Source organism: Syngnathoides biaculeatus, chromosome 19 (assembly GCF_019802595.1).
Source record: "Syngnathoides biaculeatus isolate LvHL_M chromosome 19, ASM1980259v1, whole genome shotgun sequence".
Taxonomy (NCBI): Eukaryota; Metazoa; Chordata; class Actinopteri; order Syngnathiformes; family Syngnathidae; genus Syngnathoides; species Syngnathoides biaculeatus.
Window position 1 is genome coordinate 75458 of NC_084658.1, and position 18133 is coordinate 93590.

At 42.8% G+C, this 18133-nt stretch overlaps 1 protein-coding gene across 4 annotated transcripts in view; it reads right to left on the bottom strand.

The window, feature by feature from the left end:
* The window catches only part of f3a (coagulation factor IIIa), a 59700-nt gene that overhangs the window by 13564 nt on the left and 28003 nt on the right, over window positions 1-18133 (bottom strand). Inside the window, exons 6-8 of one of the 4 annotated variants that reach the window (XR_009792756.1) lie at window positions 6806-6947; window positions 3711-4309; window positions 2760-3423 (exon numbers count right to left, since the gene is read on the bottom strand). The exons of 2 other annotated variants lie outside the window; for them this stretch is intronic. Coding sequence is in view for 1 of the 2 variants with exons in the window: in XM_061805555.1 (XP_061661539.1) it covers window position 4309; window positions 6806-6947 (143 nt within the window). In the remaining variant the exon portion in view is untranslated. Of the gene's footprint in view, window positions 1-2759; window positions 4310-6805; window positions 6948-18133 lie in introns of those variants that run through there. One more of the 4 variants, XM_061805555.1, reaches the window with a different exon arrangement.

Below are 18133 nucleotides of genomic sequence, written 5' to 3' on the forward strand. Positions count from 1 at the left end.
CAGCATTCACAGTCTGTGGCATAGACGCATTTATGTAGCTTTTCTTAATAGAGATAGAGGTTGTCTGAACTTTTGGAAGAATCTGTAATTCAAAAGATACAGAAAAATGGTCAGAAATAGTCATATCCTTAATGTCAATCGATGGAATTTCAACACCCTTAGAGATGACCAGGTCTAAGATGTGACCTTGAGTGTGAGTTGGATATGTTGAGAGAGGTCAAATGTGTTTAGTATTCCAGAAAGTTCTTTGGATTTTTTTTCCATGTTATTGTCAACATGAATGTTAAAGTCGCCTGTTGTGACAAAATAGTTGTACTCAGTACAAATAACTGACAGCAGTTCTGAAAAATCCTCCATAAATTTTCCATTGTATCTTGGAGGTCTATAAATTATTAAAATGATAACCTTTGGGTCACCCTTAACTAAAAAACACAGATATTCAAAAGAGCTCAAATCAGCCAGTATAATTTCTTTATATTGAAATAATGATTTAAAAATAACAGCAATACCACCAACTTTTTCCCTGTTCGACACTTGTTCATAAAATTAAATTCTGCTAGTGTTGCCTCATTTAAAATGGTATCACAGCTACTTTCTGTTTGCTATGTTACATTTAATAACAAAAAGTCCAGACCATATGTTGTAATGATGTCATTAATCAACATTGATTTGTTACCCAGTGACCTGATATTAAAAAGAGCTAGTCTCACAGAGATGGCTGGAGAGAATGGTTCGATAGACTTACATTTTATCCTCACTAAGTTGGAAGTTCTACTTTTTTTGGTTCCATATCTTTTTGAGCAACTTTCTGTCCCTTGTAATTACAGGGATGAAAAATGCCCGATCTCCTTAGGTGTCTGAGTTATTCTGGAAAAGACCCGGTAAAGAGTCAGATTTACAGACAATCTTCATGTAGAAAGCAGACCCGCTGAAAACGCCGCGGGGCCTTACGACGGTCCCAGTACTTAGGGCAGTTAACAATCTTCTACAGTCCCTGAGCCAATCTGGATGCAGGGTGCAGTGTTTCCCTTAGCGATCACACACACATACACACGCACACACACACAGAGACACGTAGACACACAAAATGCATGTAATTAGCGACGTCACGTAAATAAAGTAAACCACATTGTAGCGAAGGACACTGTACTCAACTCAACGCACTTGAATTTACAGTATATAGTATTTTAGAACTAAAGCTCCAATAAAGTGCTATAAATAAAATGAACAAAATAATTAATAAAGAATTAATAATAATTATAATACAATAGAAACAAAATTATGTATTGGGAGGAAAAATATAACTATTTGTTGGAGTGTTCCAGTGGTTTGTAGGAGAATATTGAAAAGATTGACAAATTCTAATATGGACTTAAAGAACAAAGAGCTTAATGAAAATTTAAACGGAGAGCCTGTTTGGTGTATGGTGAGAAGAATGTAGGGAGGGTTGGGTGTTGGTGTTTTACAAATTAAAATAGGCCAGTGAATTTTTTTTCCATGAGTGAAGGGAGACCAATTCACCAGTGCAGTTCACAGTACAGTGGCACCTCTACTTACGAACATTTCTAGTAAAGAAAAATTCAGGTGTCAAAATGACTACTCGGAAAAATATTGTTTTCAGTTACAAAGGAAAATTCAAGATATGAAAGAAAAAAATAGGCACTGGATTCGCAACCCTCAAATTCTCAAGACAGGAAAAAAGGTGACTTTGAAAAATGAAAATATGATCTTGCGTAAATGCAATATGAATATTTTAATTGCACAGGCTGGAAAAAAACATTTGGTCACAGTCTTCAGCCCTGTAATGAAACTTGTCATTCATATAGACAAAAATAACTTCAGAAATACTATTTGAAACCATAAATTTGGTAATGACTGTCCAAGATCACGACCAGGAGGACCCATCACTTTTACCCTTGTTCCGTTCAAGCTTTGATTTGTACAGTACGAATATACGGCGCATCTCTCTTCTTTTGCTTCCAACACAATTTTATCATCTACAATGCCTCTGTGCTCTGCTATTCCTCACTTTGTATTTTAACAACAAATGCAGTGTTTACTCATTCTCGGCACTTAAGATTGTTTTGTATGGCTTTGTCCTGAAACTTGACGTATAAATTAATATGTCATGATTAACATGACTATTACATGACAACTGTATGTTGTCACCTTCTGTATTTAGTAAGCTTTCTGAGGATACTAAACTTTTGATTGTTGCATAAAGAGCAAGAAAGTTAGTGAAATTCTGGATCACCCAACTCTTGTGAGAAAAAAAAACAAACTGCGCTGGCTGACAACCATCAGATGGACGAATATACTGGATCTGAACAGGAGTGTGTTTTATGCAGACAAGATACCACGGGCAAGAGCCCATCATTTACTGTAGAATGAATTTCGATTCATTGACACACACGGGGTGTGAAGAAAATTGGTTGGTACACAGGTCATGAATGCAATGGTAACCCTATACACAATATATGCTCAATTTATGCACAAATGTATTTCTATGGATTTATTAGTGAATGAGGGCCATCTTTTATTATGACGCATTAATACAGCAGCATTAATACACAATACTGTAAAATGATGAAGTGGATGACTTCAAATACTTGGGGTCAACAATCCAGAGCAATGGTGAGTGTGATAAGGATAAGAATGTGATAAGAAACGGGTCCAAGCAGGTTGGAACAGCCGTCGGAACGTGTCTGGTGTGTTATGTAACAGAAACGTCTCTGCTAGGATGAAGGGCACAGTTTATAAAACAGTGGTGAGGGCGGCCATGATGTGCGGATTAGAGACGGTGGCACTAAAGAAACAACAGGATGCAGAGCTGGAGGTAGTAGAAATGAAAATGTTGAGGTTCTCGCTCGGTGTGAGCGGGTTTGATAGGATTAGAAATGAGGTAATTAGAGGGACAGCCAAAGTTGGATGTTTTGAAGACAAGGTTTGAGAGAGCAGACTTCAGTGGTTTGGACATGTCCAGAGGCAAGAGAGTGAGTATATTGGTGGAAGGGAGCTGAGGATGGAGCTTCCAGGCAAAAGAGCGAGAGGAAGACCATGGAGAAGGTTGACGGACATTATGAGGGAAGACATGAGGACAGTGGGTGTAAGAGGAAGATGCATGTGATTGGATAAGATGGAAAAAGATGAAATGATGTCCCGAACGGGACAAGCTGAGAGGAAAAGAAGAAGACTGTAAAATGATGAAAGAATAATGTATTTTTTTTTTATTTCAGTACAGAAAGTCACAAGCAAATCTAACATGTTATGTCTTGTAGTCTCACACCGAATGTCCATGGTGCATTGTTGTGATGTCACTTCTGGTGCTCCGCTGTTACATCACTTCCATTTCACCTCGACAAGAGGAACTTTTGCGGGATGTGTCTCTCTCCAGCTCGTTTTGGCCAAATCGTCACAAATCGTCTTTTTTAGTTCCGTAGGGAAGTGCAAAATGGAACAAACGTGATAAATAAAGCAACCGTGAGTTGATAAACAAACAACCGTAAACAAACAAACCAAACACGAGTCAATAGAAGCATAGTTAGCATAGCAAAAGAAGATTCAAAGCAAAATAAGAGAGCAGATATGAGATAAATTCATGTACGATTAATCCAACACCCTGTACAAGGACACAACGCCATCAACACAATTCCTAAACTCGACAGCTCATTCCATATTGTCACACGCTTTTTGAAAGTTTTCAAACCAACCTTTGCCTCGTCTTCCAGGGGTTGAATGGTTCATGTTGATGTTACCACATCATTCTTTATGTGGCGCGCCACTGATTTCTTCACGACATAATGGCGGCACAAAAGCGTCACATCTGCGGTCTTTGATCATATCCAAAAGTTTCACTTTTTTGCCGATCCATCTGCTCCCTCCTCTTCTCTTCTTCATTGTCACCAGGCCATTTTTTTTTCCCAATCGGCTGTCCGCAATATGAAAGCAGCATAATTTTAAAGCAATCCTCTAATTTTGCATCTTTCTCTTCAGCTTGGGTGTTTGGCAGCAGCTTTAAGATCAAGCATGAGCACTTTGGATACATTTTGAACTAGAAAGGTCATGCACACAGAGTCACCAGCTGAAAAATGAGCATTGGAAGAAGAAGGAAGGGAGAAAGGGAGTTGCTGGGTGTAAATTCGATGATGCGGTCAATTAGCTTCAAAAGGCGGAGTTGGCTTTTATTGGGGTGTTGGGGCTTTTTAACGTGATACAGTACGTCCTGTGAGATTACCATTTTTTTTGGTGGGGGTGTGTGTGGAAAAAAAAAACCTGTGTTGCACTGAATCTGCAATAGGTGATCCACAATCTAGAGAGGAATGACAAAAAATAAATAAATAAATAAATATATATATATATATATATATATATATATATATATATATATACATACACAGTAAAGAAAATAAGTATGAACAGGACCCTGCCATGAGTCAGAGGTTGGAGATAGAGATCTGCCCGTGGACGAAGAGAATCAGCAGTTCGGGTCTACATGCAATAAATCAGTCATTTTAATCCCAGTGTGGACATACAGTGAAGAAAAAAGGTATTTGAGCACCCTGCTATATTACAAGTTCTCCCACTTAGAAATCATGGAGGGGTCTGACATTTTCATCATAGGTGGATGTCCACTGTGAGAGAGATAATCAAATAAGAAAAATCCAGAAATCACAATGTATGATTTTTAACGATTTATTTGTGTGATACAGCTGCAAATAAGTATTTGAACACCTGAGAAAACCAATGTTAATATTTGGTAGAGTAGTTGTCGTTTGCAATTACAGACCTCAAACATTTCCTGTAGTTGTGCACCAGGTTTGCACACACTGCAGGAGGGATCTTGGCCCACTCCTCTACAGAGATCTTCTCTAGATTAGACAGGTTTTTGGGTTTCGCTGAGAAACATAGAGTTTCAGCTCCCTCCAAAGATTTTCTATTGGGTTTAGGTCTGGAGACTGGCTCGGCCACGCCAGAACCTTGATATGCTTCTTACGGTGCCACTCCTTGGTTTTCCTGGCTGTGTGCTTCGGGTCATTGTCATGTTGAAAGACCAAGCCACAACCCATCTTCAATGCCCTGAATGAGGCAAAAAAGTTGTTCCCCAAAATCTCACAATAAATGGCCCCGGTCATCCTCTCCTTAATAAAGTGCAGTGGTTCTATCCCATGTGCAGAACAACAACCCCAAAGCATGATGCTACCACCTCCATGCTTTACAGTAGGGATGGTGTTCTAGGGATGGAACTCATCATTCGTCTTCCTCCAAACACGGTTATTGGAATTATTACCCAAAATTTCCATTTTGGTCTCATCTGACCAGAAAACCTTCTCCCATGACTCCTCTGTATCATCCAAATGGTCATTGGCAAACACAAGACGGGCCTTGACATGTGCTGGTTTTAGCAGGAGAAATCTTCCGTGCCATGCATGATTTCAAACCATGACGTCTGAGTGTATTAAATCCAGTCACCTTGGAAACGCCTGTCAAAGCTCTTTTCAGATCATTGTCCTGTCGTCCTGGGCAGATTCCTCACCTTTTTAAGGATCATTGAGACCCCACGAAGTGATATTGGCATGGGGCTCCACTCCGATTGAGATTGACCATCATGTTTAGCTTCTTCGATCTTCTAATGATTGCTCCAACAGGAGACCTTTTTTTACTAAGCTGCTTGGCAAATTCTCCGTAGCCCTTTCCAGCCATGTGGAGTTATACAATTTTGTCTCTGGTGTATTTGGACAGCTCTTTGGTCTTCGCCATGTTACAAGTTTGAGTCTTACTGATTGCATGGGTTGAACAGGTGTCTTTATGCAGCTAACGACCTCACACAGGTCCATCTGATTCAGGATAATACATGGAGTGGAGGTGGACTTTTAAAGGCGGACTAATAGGTCTTTGAGGGTCAGAATTCTAGCTGATAGACAGGTGTTCAAATACTTAATTGCAGCTGTATCACACACATAAATCGTTAAAAAAAAAAATCATAGATTGTGATTTGTGGATTTTCCTTTTTAGATTATCTCTCTCACAGTGGACATGCCCCTACGATGAAAATTTCAGACTCCGCCATGATTTCTAAGTGGGAAAACTTCCAATAAAGCAGGGTGTTCAAATAGTTATTTTCTTCGCTGTATATATATATATATATATATATATATATACATACATACACATACACTAACTCACATTCGCCTCTGTGCTCGCAATTCTGCAGTCGAGCATGAAAAATCACGCGGGTAAAATTTGTTACGAGTAGAAAAAATGCACATTGAAAGACGTCACTTATTTTGTGTAGTCTTGACATTAATTTACGTGTTTATTTCATAAACTTTAACTAAACAAGCCTGCTTCAAAACAGCCGGTATTCACTTGGAAACAGGAAACGCAAGTTAACTGTACTGAGCATGGATGTTAGGCTGAAAGCGCATGTTCAGAGCTGCTTTAAGTACTGCGAGCGCATTTACGTTGAAAGTCATCAACAGAATGAGCCATGTCAAAGGAAATTCAGTTACACCAGGGGTTCTCATTGCGTCGATCGCGAGGCAGTCAGACAGATTTGAAGCCTGGTCCTCAGAACTGTGAGGCAGATGTGCTCACCAGTCCTCCACTGTTCCACCATATTCTATGTTATTTTCTAAAATACCTTAAAAGAATGTCTGACAAATTCACAAGTGGGTTTCACAGAAACCAAATTGCAGATTCTCGTGTTAAAAACAAAAATCTTGGAAGTAGTTTGTTGTTTCTCCATTGAACTATATCTGTAGCTCCTGCATATTGTATTAGTGTTCGGTGACTGATGAGAACCCACTATACACTCTGGAGTGGAACCCCTTCCATTTCAGTTTTGAGGGTGGTCTTCTTGCGTCTGCAACATACTATTGTTACAGCTGTTATGATGATCAGCACCAAGATGAGGACGATGGCAGTTGCAATCAAACCCACTGAATAAACTGCATGGGAAAAAAAAGAGATTTGAGATAGATTATCAGATGAGTTGATGACAGATTTTGATAAAATAAAAACACAAAAAGACACAAAAACCTTGCCCGAAAGTGGCCCTGAAAGCAAGGCTCCAAATATGTTTTCTTTGAGGAGCAGTTTTTCTCAATAAAAATACAGTATATAAACACCTCTTTATACTCGGAGGCTGCGCTGACATCACTGCGGCTATGTCACACAGATTTTGCTTTTATGCTCTAGAGATGGAAATGTGTTGACTGGTGCCAGTAGTGTGCTAAATAGATGGAAAGAATACTTTGAGATGTTGATGAATGAAGAAAATGAGAGAGAAGGGAGAGTTGAAGAGGCAAGTGTGAAGGATCAGGAAGTGGCAATGATTACTAAGGGGGGAGCCAGAAAGGCACGACAAAGGATGAAAAATGGGAAGGCAGTTGGTCCTGATGACATAATGGGAGAGGTATGGAAGCAATTTGGAGAGATGGCTGTGGAGTTTTTGATCAACTTATTCAACAGAATACTAGCGGGGGAAAAGATGCCTGAAGAATGGAGGAAAAGTGCTCTAGTTCCCATTTTTAAGAACAAAGGGGATGTTCAGAGCTGTGGGAACTATAGAGGAATAAAGATGATGAGCCACACAATGAAGTTATGGGAAAGAGTAGTGGAGGCTAGACTCAGGAAAGAAGTAAGTATCTCCGAGCAACAGCATGGTTTCATGCCTAGAAAGAGTACCACAGATGCATTATTGAGGATGCTAGTGGAAAAGTACAGAGAAGGTCAGAAGGAGCTACATTGTGTCTTTGTGGATCTAGAGAAAGCCTATGACAGAGTACCAAGAGAGGAACTGTGGTATTGCATGCGTAAGTCTGGTGTGGCAGAGAAGTATGTTAAAATAGTACAGGACATGTATGACGGCAGCAGAACAATGGTGATGTGTGCCTTAGGTGTGACAGAGGAATTTAAGGTGGAGGTGGGACTGCATCAGGGGTCAGCTCTGAGCCCCTTCCTGTTTGCAGTGGTAATGGATAGGCTGACAGATGAGGTTAGACTGGAATCCCCTTGGACCATGATGTTCGCAGATGATATTGTGATATGTAGTGAAAGCAGGGAGCATGCAGAGGAACAATTAGAAAGATAGAGACATGCACTGGAATGGAGAGGAATGAAGATTAGCCAAAGAAAAACAGAATATATGTGTGTGAATGAGAAAGGTGGAGGGGGAAGAGTGAGGCTTCAGGGAGAAGAGATAGCGAGGGTCGATGACTTCAAATACTTGGGGTCAACAATACAGACCAATGGAGAGTGTGGTCAGGAAGTGAAGAAACGGGTCCAAGCAGGTTGGAACAGCTGGCGAAAGGTGTCTGGTGTGTTATGTGACAGAAGAGTGTCTGCTAGGATGAAGGGCAAAGTTTACAAAACAGTGGTGAGGCCGGCCATGATGTACGGATTAGAGACAGTGGCACTGAAGAAACAACAGGAATCTGAACTGGAGGTGGCAGAAATGAAGATGTTGAGGTTCTCGCTCGGAGTGACCAGGTTGGATAGGATTAGAAATGAGCTCATTAGAGGGACAGCCAAAGCTGGATGTTTTGGAGACAAGATTCGAGAGAGCAGACTTCGATGGTTTGGACATGTTCAGAGGCGAGAGAGTGAGTATATTGGTAGAAGGATGCTGAGGATGGAGCTCCCAGGCAAAAGAGCGAGAGGAAGACGAAAGAGAAGGTTTATGGATGTGGTGAGGGAAGACATGAGGGCAGTTGGGGTTAGAGAGGAAGATGCAGGAGATAGGCTAAGATGGCAAAAGATGACACGCTGTGGCGACCCCTAACGGGACAAGCCGAAAGGAAACGAAGAAGAAGCACAGGTGTCAAACTCAAGGCCTGGGGGGCAGATCCGACCCGCCACATCATATCATAAATGATAACGTTGAGATATTACAAGCCTTCTTGTGTTACCAAACAACAATAGTTGAAATAACCCATTATCCTTGATTTCTGATTCCAAAACTAGTTCATAAATTTCATGTGTAAATATTTTGAGGCAGTGAAAGATTTTTATCGTATCACAATCTTTATGGCCCATTGAGGGAAACCGCAAGTACAATGTGGCCCGTGACAAAAGTGAGTTTGACACTCTAGCACAACACGCGGGCAGTTTTGAAATTGTGCTGCAGTTTTTTTGTAATTCAGATGTGTCGCTATGGCTGATATTGGCTAGGTCACCACAGGGGAAGTTTCTTGTTTTGGTCATTCCTGGTACCCAATTCTACTTTCCTTTCTGTAAAAAGGACAAAATAACAACCATGAAGACCATGGAACAGTCAGGGATGAGAATGACCAATTTGGAAAAACACTGAAAATGTCTGTCGATGGGGAGGGGGGGGTGTTTAGTTTCCTCCTGGATATTTTTTGCTCCTATCGGAACACAGAGTGCACAGCACTTTGCCGGGAATGTCCACTTTTTGTATGTGTTTGCTTAGACATGTTGATACCGTTTTCGGTCCTATCTTCACGGTTACACTTTTTTCAAGCCATGCCCGTCTGAAACAGTTTTTGATTCCAGCATCCTTGTCAATTGCCCTCGCTCGATCTTCATCCTTTTTTTTCCAACACTTTCGCCATCGTAAAACTTTTAACACACCGTCGCTCAGTTCGCGCTAAGTCCCACGCGCCATTGGTAACTAACAAGTTACACTGCGATTTCTGAGAACCGAGAACACATGCACATGGCAATGGTGAAACTCAATTAACCACTAACACGATTGGATCGTTATACTGTATAACTCTGTTGTCCAATCGAGTAATCTGCCGCAAACAAGTTTTAATGTTTATGTCGCAAAATGCAAATATTTACACTACCGAGCAAGTTAGAACGGCATATGATAGTCGTGCTTGTGCTAGCACTAAGCTGAACTTGCAGCTCGGAGCCCACCACCGAGAGGAAGGCGCACGATAAACCCACCCCCCCCTCCCCCGAAATGTTCTCAACAGATTTGCGCTTAACTCAAGAATGGTCATTTTGGTCTGAAAAAGTCGATCGCGGAAAATTCTCATCCCTGAACAGTGTCTGCTTGAACAACTGAACCTAAATGACCAGATGATGATTTAATTATGTTGCAAAATCGGAAGGGAAGAACGGTGAGTATGTCATAACAGCATGTAACTAAACCAGACAAATCACGAGAGATAATCACGGCTTTCTCTGCTCAGTAATTTTTTTTTGATGGGGGCGCGGCAAGTTACGCAGAGGTCTTGCACGGGGAAATGCGTCAATCACGTGATTCAATGCGGGGGTTGTCAGCTGCGCGAATGAGGGAGTATAAAGAGTAAGGGTGGGAGTTGAATGTATGGATGCATCTCATTAATATTTTAGTACACAAGTGTCCTACTGAAAGTTCTATCAAATAATCAAGTATGTAGATTAAACTTTTGCCTGGTTAAAGAACAAAGGTGACTTGCAGAGCTGTGGCAACTATAGAGGAATAAAGTTGATGGGCCACACAATGAAGTTATGGGAAAGAGTAGTGGAGGGTAGACTCAGGACAGAAGTCAGTATCTGCGAGCAACAACATGCCTAGAAAGACTACCACAGATGCATTATTTGCCTTGAGGATGCTAACTGAAAAGTAGAGAAGGTCAGAAGGAGCTAAATTGTGTCTTTGTGGATTTAAAAAAAGGCCATGACAGAGTATCAAGAGAGGAACTGTGGTACTAGATGCAGAAGTCTAGTGTGGTGGAGAAATATGTTAAAATAGTACAGGACATGTATGAGGGAAGCAGAGCAGCGGTGAGGTGTGCCGTTGGTGTGTAAGAAGAATTTAAGGTGGAGGTGGGACTGCATCGGGGATCCGCGCTGAGACGGTGGCACTGAAGAAAAAACAGGAAACAGAACTGGAGGTGGCAGAAGGGAAGATGTTGAGGTTCTCGCTTGGAGCGAGCAGGTTGAATAGGATTAGAAATTAGCTAACTCGAGCGACAGCCAAAGATGGATGTTTTGGAGACAAGGTTCAAGAGAGCAGGCTTCAATGTTTTGGACATGTCCAGAGGCGAGAGAGTGACTATATTGGTAGAAGGGTGCAGAGGATGGAGCTGCCAGGCAAAAGAGCGAGAGGAAGATAAAAAAAAAGGTTGATTGATGTTGTGAGGGAAGACATGAGGACAGCGGGTGTTGGAGAGGAAGATAGACGAGATAGGCTTAGACGGAAAAAGATGACACGTTGTGGCAACCCCTAACGGAACAAGGCGCAACCACACCCATAACTTTATATCTGCAGGCATGACTCACCACAGCTGTAGATTTTTCAAATGTGAGAGACTGGTATATGGTCTCCTATATAAAAGTTCAAAGGGAGTTTGGCTTTTCTCTTCTGTGGGCAGGATACGCATGTTCATTTTTACAATATCAGTACAATCAGGCGATCGTCTCCCCATTTCTTTCATTGTCTTGATGAATTTATTTTTAATGGTACCATTCGTCCTTTTAACTAAGCAAACTCTTTGCGGTTGATAAATACAATGTCTTTTCAAATCTGTTTTCAAAGGCTCTGATAATGTATGAAGAATATTGTTAAACTGAGAACCATTGTCAGTTGTAATAACTCTCAGAATTCCAAATGTTGGCAATATGTGTTCATTCAATGTTTAGCTACAGTCAAGTGTCTGGTTTGTAGTGTCTAAAATAGGCTCCTTTTTAAGACATAACTATTTTTCTGAATCCGGTGCCCATTTTGTCTCTCCTTGATAATGTCTTGTAAGTCCAGTCTGTCATCAGTGGTGACTTCAGCTTTGCAAACAATCGTAGCACCGGCAGCTGCTGCTTTTGCAGCCCAATCGGCGAATCTGTTCTTGACAACAGTGGGATCATTTCCCTTTAAGTATGCTTCACATTTATAAATTGCTAATTTCGAAGGAAGTTGGATTGCGGCCAAGAGGTCTATTAAAAGTTATTTGTTTCACTTCCTTGCCCGTGGTCGTAATAAAGCTGTCTGTATGTATTGTTACAGGCTTGTCTGTATATAATGTGCATGCCTGAGTGAATGCAATGAGTTCAGCTGCTTGAGAAAATATGTTTGATGCAAGTTTAACAGCCTTAAGAATATCAGTAATTGTGGCAATAGCATAGCTAACACGGTTTTTCCATAATCGTCTTTCGAGGCTGAACCGTCAACAAATAGTAGTTTAGGTCAGGTGACTTTGACCTCTTGGGTCTATCTCCTCCTTTCTTAAGTTTCATCATCATCCTTTTGTTTCACGTCACATATACAGAATGTGAGATTTTCTGGAGAAATGCCACGTGCCTGTTCAATATCACTGATCTCGAGCTTCTTCCATTGACCTCAAGTCTTGGGTGGACATCAGCTGGGTGTTTAAAATTCACAGATCGGGAACAGTTTTAGATCTCCTCCAAATACTCCAGACATGTAATCACCCAGATTTCAGTAGAATAAAACTTATGTTATCATTAAATTTCCATTTCACCCAATTGAAACTGTTGCTTGTGGTATTCAACAATAAATTCAAACGTTAGTTTGTCAAATCAGGCCTATGTCTATTTTTGGAAAGTACATTATCCAAATCATGCCGTTAAAGGGACTGATTTTTCTCCCTACAGAAGTTACATTATCTGCAGTAGTGTCCTATTGACTGAACATAAAGTAAAGTCTCATACTGAACATTATCTAAGTACAGAGAGTCCTCGGGTTAAGACGTTTTCGACTTTAAAAAGCTTGTCCCCCTTCTGCCATTTTGTCTGGCTACTGGTTGTCTGTGTCATGGTCGTGTATGTCCCTTTCATGGGTGTGCCGGTCCCCAATGTGGAGCACACCTGCCACAATCTGCAGATGCGCACATCGGTGCCTTGTCCCAGTAAATACAGCTCACAGATATATGGCCATGCGTGCGGTCTGGTCTTTGCCAGATCGTTGTACTTATGTCGCGTTCCCGCAACTCCTTGTCCATTCTCTTGCTACCCCGTGTACTGAACCCCGCCTCGTTCCTGACCTTCTTTCTCTTACGCCTGCCGATTCTGCTACTGCTGCTTCCGTGGACTGCCTGCCTGGGTTTTGACTTTGCACTGAATAAAAACTTCAAAATCAGCTCCTAAGTATCGTGAGTCATCCATTTGGGTTCAGCCTCGAGATCTGGCCATAACATTCCATGTTTGCGCACTAGGAGTATCTTTGCATTTTTCACACTCCTTTTTACACATAATTGCCCCAAAGAAGAAAGCTGGGTCTTTTAGCAATGCTTCTGCAGCCAAAAGAAAATCTGATCTCCAGTAAGAGGGCTTTTCAGAGATAATTGCTGTGCACGGCCTTCACTGCTCCTTCTGCAACCAACCCTGTCGTCATCAAGCTCAAAGGACCAATTTAAAATGTCAAGGGAGAATCACAACTTATCAATGGAGTGGCCCCCCACCTTGACAAGTTGGAAGTTCAGAGACAAAGGACACGGACAGCAAAGTCAAGATTCTGGCCTGGAGATATGAGAACAGTGACTTGGTTCCGATATCTGTGGCCTAGCCTCATTCCTGAGCTTTTATTAGAATTTACATGTTTACAACATCAGGATGACATACAATTATTGATTCTATTTTGATAATCCCGTTTACTCTGTCCACCTCTGTCACCCCTCTGTCCTTGGTTTCACTCGCTATCCTCTGGGGGTGGTCGGGTCATCCTGACATTATTATATATTCCATTCTCACGCTCCTAGACATTTTCAACAGACCCCGCTTGGGTCTCCTGAGTGGAACCGGCATCTTACCACCATTGAGGCCAAAACTCTGTTGACAGCTCCACCCCTCTTTCTACAAATCTGCTGACGTGACCAAAAAGTCAATCAGTGAATTGCAGTCATGGGTGTCCTGGTGCCAGATACACTTGTGGAGACCCCCTACAGTGTGTCTGAAAATGGTATTTATTATGGACAATCTGTAAAGTCTAATAACAGAACACAAGTCGGGTTGATGGCAAAGGTGGTGTGATGTGCAAAGTGTCCTTGTTGTAGAGTACTGCTCGTCACTTTTCAATTCCAACTAACAGCACTGTAAGATAAGCTTACACATTTCACAGAGGCCTGTGAAATGTATCACCTCATGTGTCATAAATCTCTTTTAATAACTCTGTTACTGTGTAAAGATGCGTGTGTGTACTGTTTGTCTATGGGAAGTTTAAGAGCTCAAGGTGACTGCAAATTTATGATAGCTGCATTCTTGTGGGTTTTTGTAACAGGAAGAACTGTGTCTAATCAGAGGACACCCGGCCTTGAGAAGATTAACTGTCTATGCAAAACAACCTTACTTGTCTTGTGAAACCTGCTCTCCCCTACCCTATGTGTGGAGCTCAATAAAATGTGTGGTTTTGGAGGGGCTCGGAGAGAGTCTTACGGGCGGGCGTGGAGGATATGTTCTTCTCCCCCGAAGCTCTCCCCAAACTGCAGTTTGGTAAAAAAACAACTCTGCCTCTGTCTCATCATTTTATCCTGGTGCCGGAGCCTCTGGGTCCACATTGAGCGAGAAGTCCGTGCTTTGGACCTAACATTTCTCTGGTGCCGAAACCCGGGATCCAACAGCTTGACGCCTGGAACGACACGGGATCAACGAGACCAAGAATCTGGTACCAGTGTCCTCCATTGAAGGATCGGTCGCATCGCTGATCCAGCGCCGGACCGGACCGTCGGGTGACGGGTCCCAACGGACCAGGGCCACGGCACTGAGGTAGGATAAAACTTATTTGGTCTCATAGGATGGTTATATGGTATAACTTAACATCTAAAAATAAAATAGAGCGGAAATAAACCCAGATTTAACAAGTAGTAAAATTACGTTAAAATAGGAGACTAAAAGTGGTGTGTGAGGACCGCTCCGATACTTCCTGCCTTTTAAAACTTGTCTCTAGGTGAGACACAGACAGAATAGGTTTCTGCATACGCGAAGTTTCTAGGTGAAACTAAAATAGAGTAAACGCTGCAGGACGCTGCACAAGTGAGCAGAGGAGGAGGAGGTTCGTTAGCCCCAACCACACCCGTCAAAATTCAGAATTTTCTAAAAAAAAAAAAAAAAAATCTCGCCTTAGGAGCAACAAAGGACAAAAAAAAATGGGACAAGCAGAGACAAAAGAGGTGGCTGAACCTCCTGATGTGAAATTTATGCAGACATCATCCGGGTAGTTGTGAGTATTTGAGAAAATGGGTCAATAAATATGATTTCCGACCCGATCTTAAAGATCCGGAGGAAATTAAGAGATTAAAAGCATGCATGAAAACTCGATGGGAAGAGGTGAGAAAGGGAAAGAAGACAGGGAAAGTTGAGATGGAATTGAGTAAGTTGAAAATTTGGGAAGACGAGTGTGTTAAAAGAACAGAAAGACAAACAGGGGGGTTGATTGCTGCCCTTGGCATCAAGCCAGATGAAGAAACAACCGCGCCACAGAGAAGATCAGCAACAGGAAACACACACCAGCAAGCTACAAGCGCAAGAGGAAGTGAAACCACCCGAGCAGTGGGCCAAAGCCCACCAGAAGGCGGGGATGAAGAGGAAAAAGAAGATTGGAGAGAAGCAACCGATCCTGCAGCCTCTGCATTCTCGCCGATCACCACCAGAGGGGGACGCCGGAGGGCTGATGAGACAAAAGTGAAGATCTACCACAGCTTATCTGATTGGCAGGAGCAGACCCCAGCAAGGAAACAACACCACCCAGCGGGGCCAAGTGGAACTACAAGTGGAGCTGCAGAGATGTACCCACTGTATGCTGTTGCCAATCCTCATTATGGGATGGATGGAGATAACGAACCCACCATCCTAGTGCCAAGGCCATGGACAGCAACTGAATGTTCTGAAGCCTGTACAGGCCTGGGGGATCCAGAGACAGACCCAGCTTTTTGGTCTTCTAATTTCAGAGAACTAAAAAGCTCTTTTCACCTTAATGGGACTGAAGTGGAGACAGCATTCAAGACAGCGCTGAAACATCGTTTGGGAAGAGTGAGAGGAAATTTTAACCCCCGTGGAGGAAACAATGGACCAATCCTACGCCCAGATGACCCCCTCCTGACTACCAGGATGAATGAAGTACTAGAGCGAGTAATGACAGCTTACCAGAAGCCACCAGATTACAGCAAAATCAGACAGTGCCGCCAGAAACCAGAAGAATCAGTCCATGATTTCAAGATCAGACTGGAAGGAATATTCAAAACCAACAGTGGGCTGCCTGAAGATGCTAACGACAATGTTCCCTACCACAGCCAGCTAAGACAATGCCTTATGGACGGTTTCCAACCACACATCAGCGGGTTCATCCAAAAACACTGTGTGACTCACAGAACTTTGAACACCAACCAATTGATGGACTGGGCCAGTCATGCAGAGGAGAACCATAGAAGAAAGAAGGGAATGGACAGCACAACAGCCATGGCAGCGCTGACTGCAGCCATAAGAGGAATGGCGACGTCTACTGAGACACACGAGTCCTCTGAGGTGTACGCTATGCAAAGAGGAGGAGAAAGGAGAGGTCAAAGAAGAGGTCAAGGTCAACAAAAAGGGGGACCAAGCCTGAAGTGCTACAACTGTGGGAAACCAGGACACCTGACTAGAGAATGCAGGAGTCCCAAGAAGTGTTTCAACTGCCAGAAAGAGGGACACATGGCACGTGAATGCCCCCTCCCGGACAGCCGGAAGGGAGGGAGCAACCGAGAACCACCAAGAGACCCCCCATTCAATCCACAATATGATCAATGACTATTAGAGGGAGAAGAAAACCAAGTTTTTGAGCTCTCCATCTTAAATCTGGAAGACCGCTTAAGACCCAAACCATTTCGGTGGCTCAAAGTTGGGCCATTTAAAAAAACAACAAAATTTTTATGTGACACTGGAGCAGACCATTCAGTCCTGATAGATCCAGTTAAGGGAGTAAAAGCTTCCAGAAGACAAATCATAGTGATAGGAGCTGGAGGCCTAGCACAACGCGAACTATGGTCTCACCCGGTGTTGGTAGAGGATGAAGATGGCCAACAAATTGAAACCAAGTTTGTTGTGAGCAACACCTGCCCTGTGAATCTAATGGGCAGAGACCTATTGACAGCACTGAGAATAAACCTGATTGCCACGGAAGATGGGATCAAACCAATCAAAACTATGGAACAGATGGAGGCCTGTGTCAGCCAAGGAAACGGACCACCGGATGAATTTTATTCACTGGACCTTGACAACGTTGGTCCAACCTCAGTTGTCCGTGACCTAGAAAGAACTGCAACACTCTCAACCCTGCAACCCTGTTGCCAACTCCAGAAGATGGAGACCCGCACAGCTGCATAGACAATACTGAAGTCTGCTGCAAGCCATGCCCAAATCTCAGAGACACTCCATTGGGAGGAGGTCACGTCGTCTATGTTGATGGGTCCTCATCCAGGACACCTGATGGAAAGAACAATACAGGCTATGCAGTGGTAACAGAAGAGGCAATACTCAAAGTGGGAAAGCTCCCTGGCAACTGGTCAGCGCAGGCAGCAGAAATCGTGGCACTCACAGAAGCATGCAAACTCTTCCAAGGTCAAGAGGTCACGATATATACGGACAGCCAATATGCCTATTCAACGCTCCACGTCTTTGCTGCACAATAGGCCAGGAGAGGCATGCAAACATCAAGTGGAAAACCAGTCCAGCATGCTGACCTGCTCAAAGCCTTACTCCAAGCAGTTCTACTCCCAAGGAGAATTGCTGTCTGTAAGTGCAAAGCCCACACGAAAGCCACAGATCCAGTCTCCCAAGGGAATGCTAAAGCTGACCAAGCAGCAAAACAAGCAGCGATGGGAACCAGCCACACCCATGTTCAAGAAGAAGCAGACAGCACAGATGAAGATAAGTGTGAACGAACGACACATCCTTCGCAGAAGCAAGACATCATCCCTCTCCAAGTTCTGAAGGACACGCAGGACAATGCCCCGCCGAATGAAAAGCAACAGTGGACTGCAGCAGGAGCAAAAATGGACGGCCTGGGCATTTACAGAGTTTTGGACAAACCCTGCCTCCCTCGGAGTCTTTTTCAAGCAGTGGCTAAATTGAGTCATGGGCCAAGCCATGTCTCAACAGGGGGGATGGTGGGGATAGTAGAAAATAACTTCTACTGTACTAAAGGCCTCATTACCTGTTTTAAAAATTTTTGCAGATCGTGCCTCACATGCTGCAA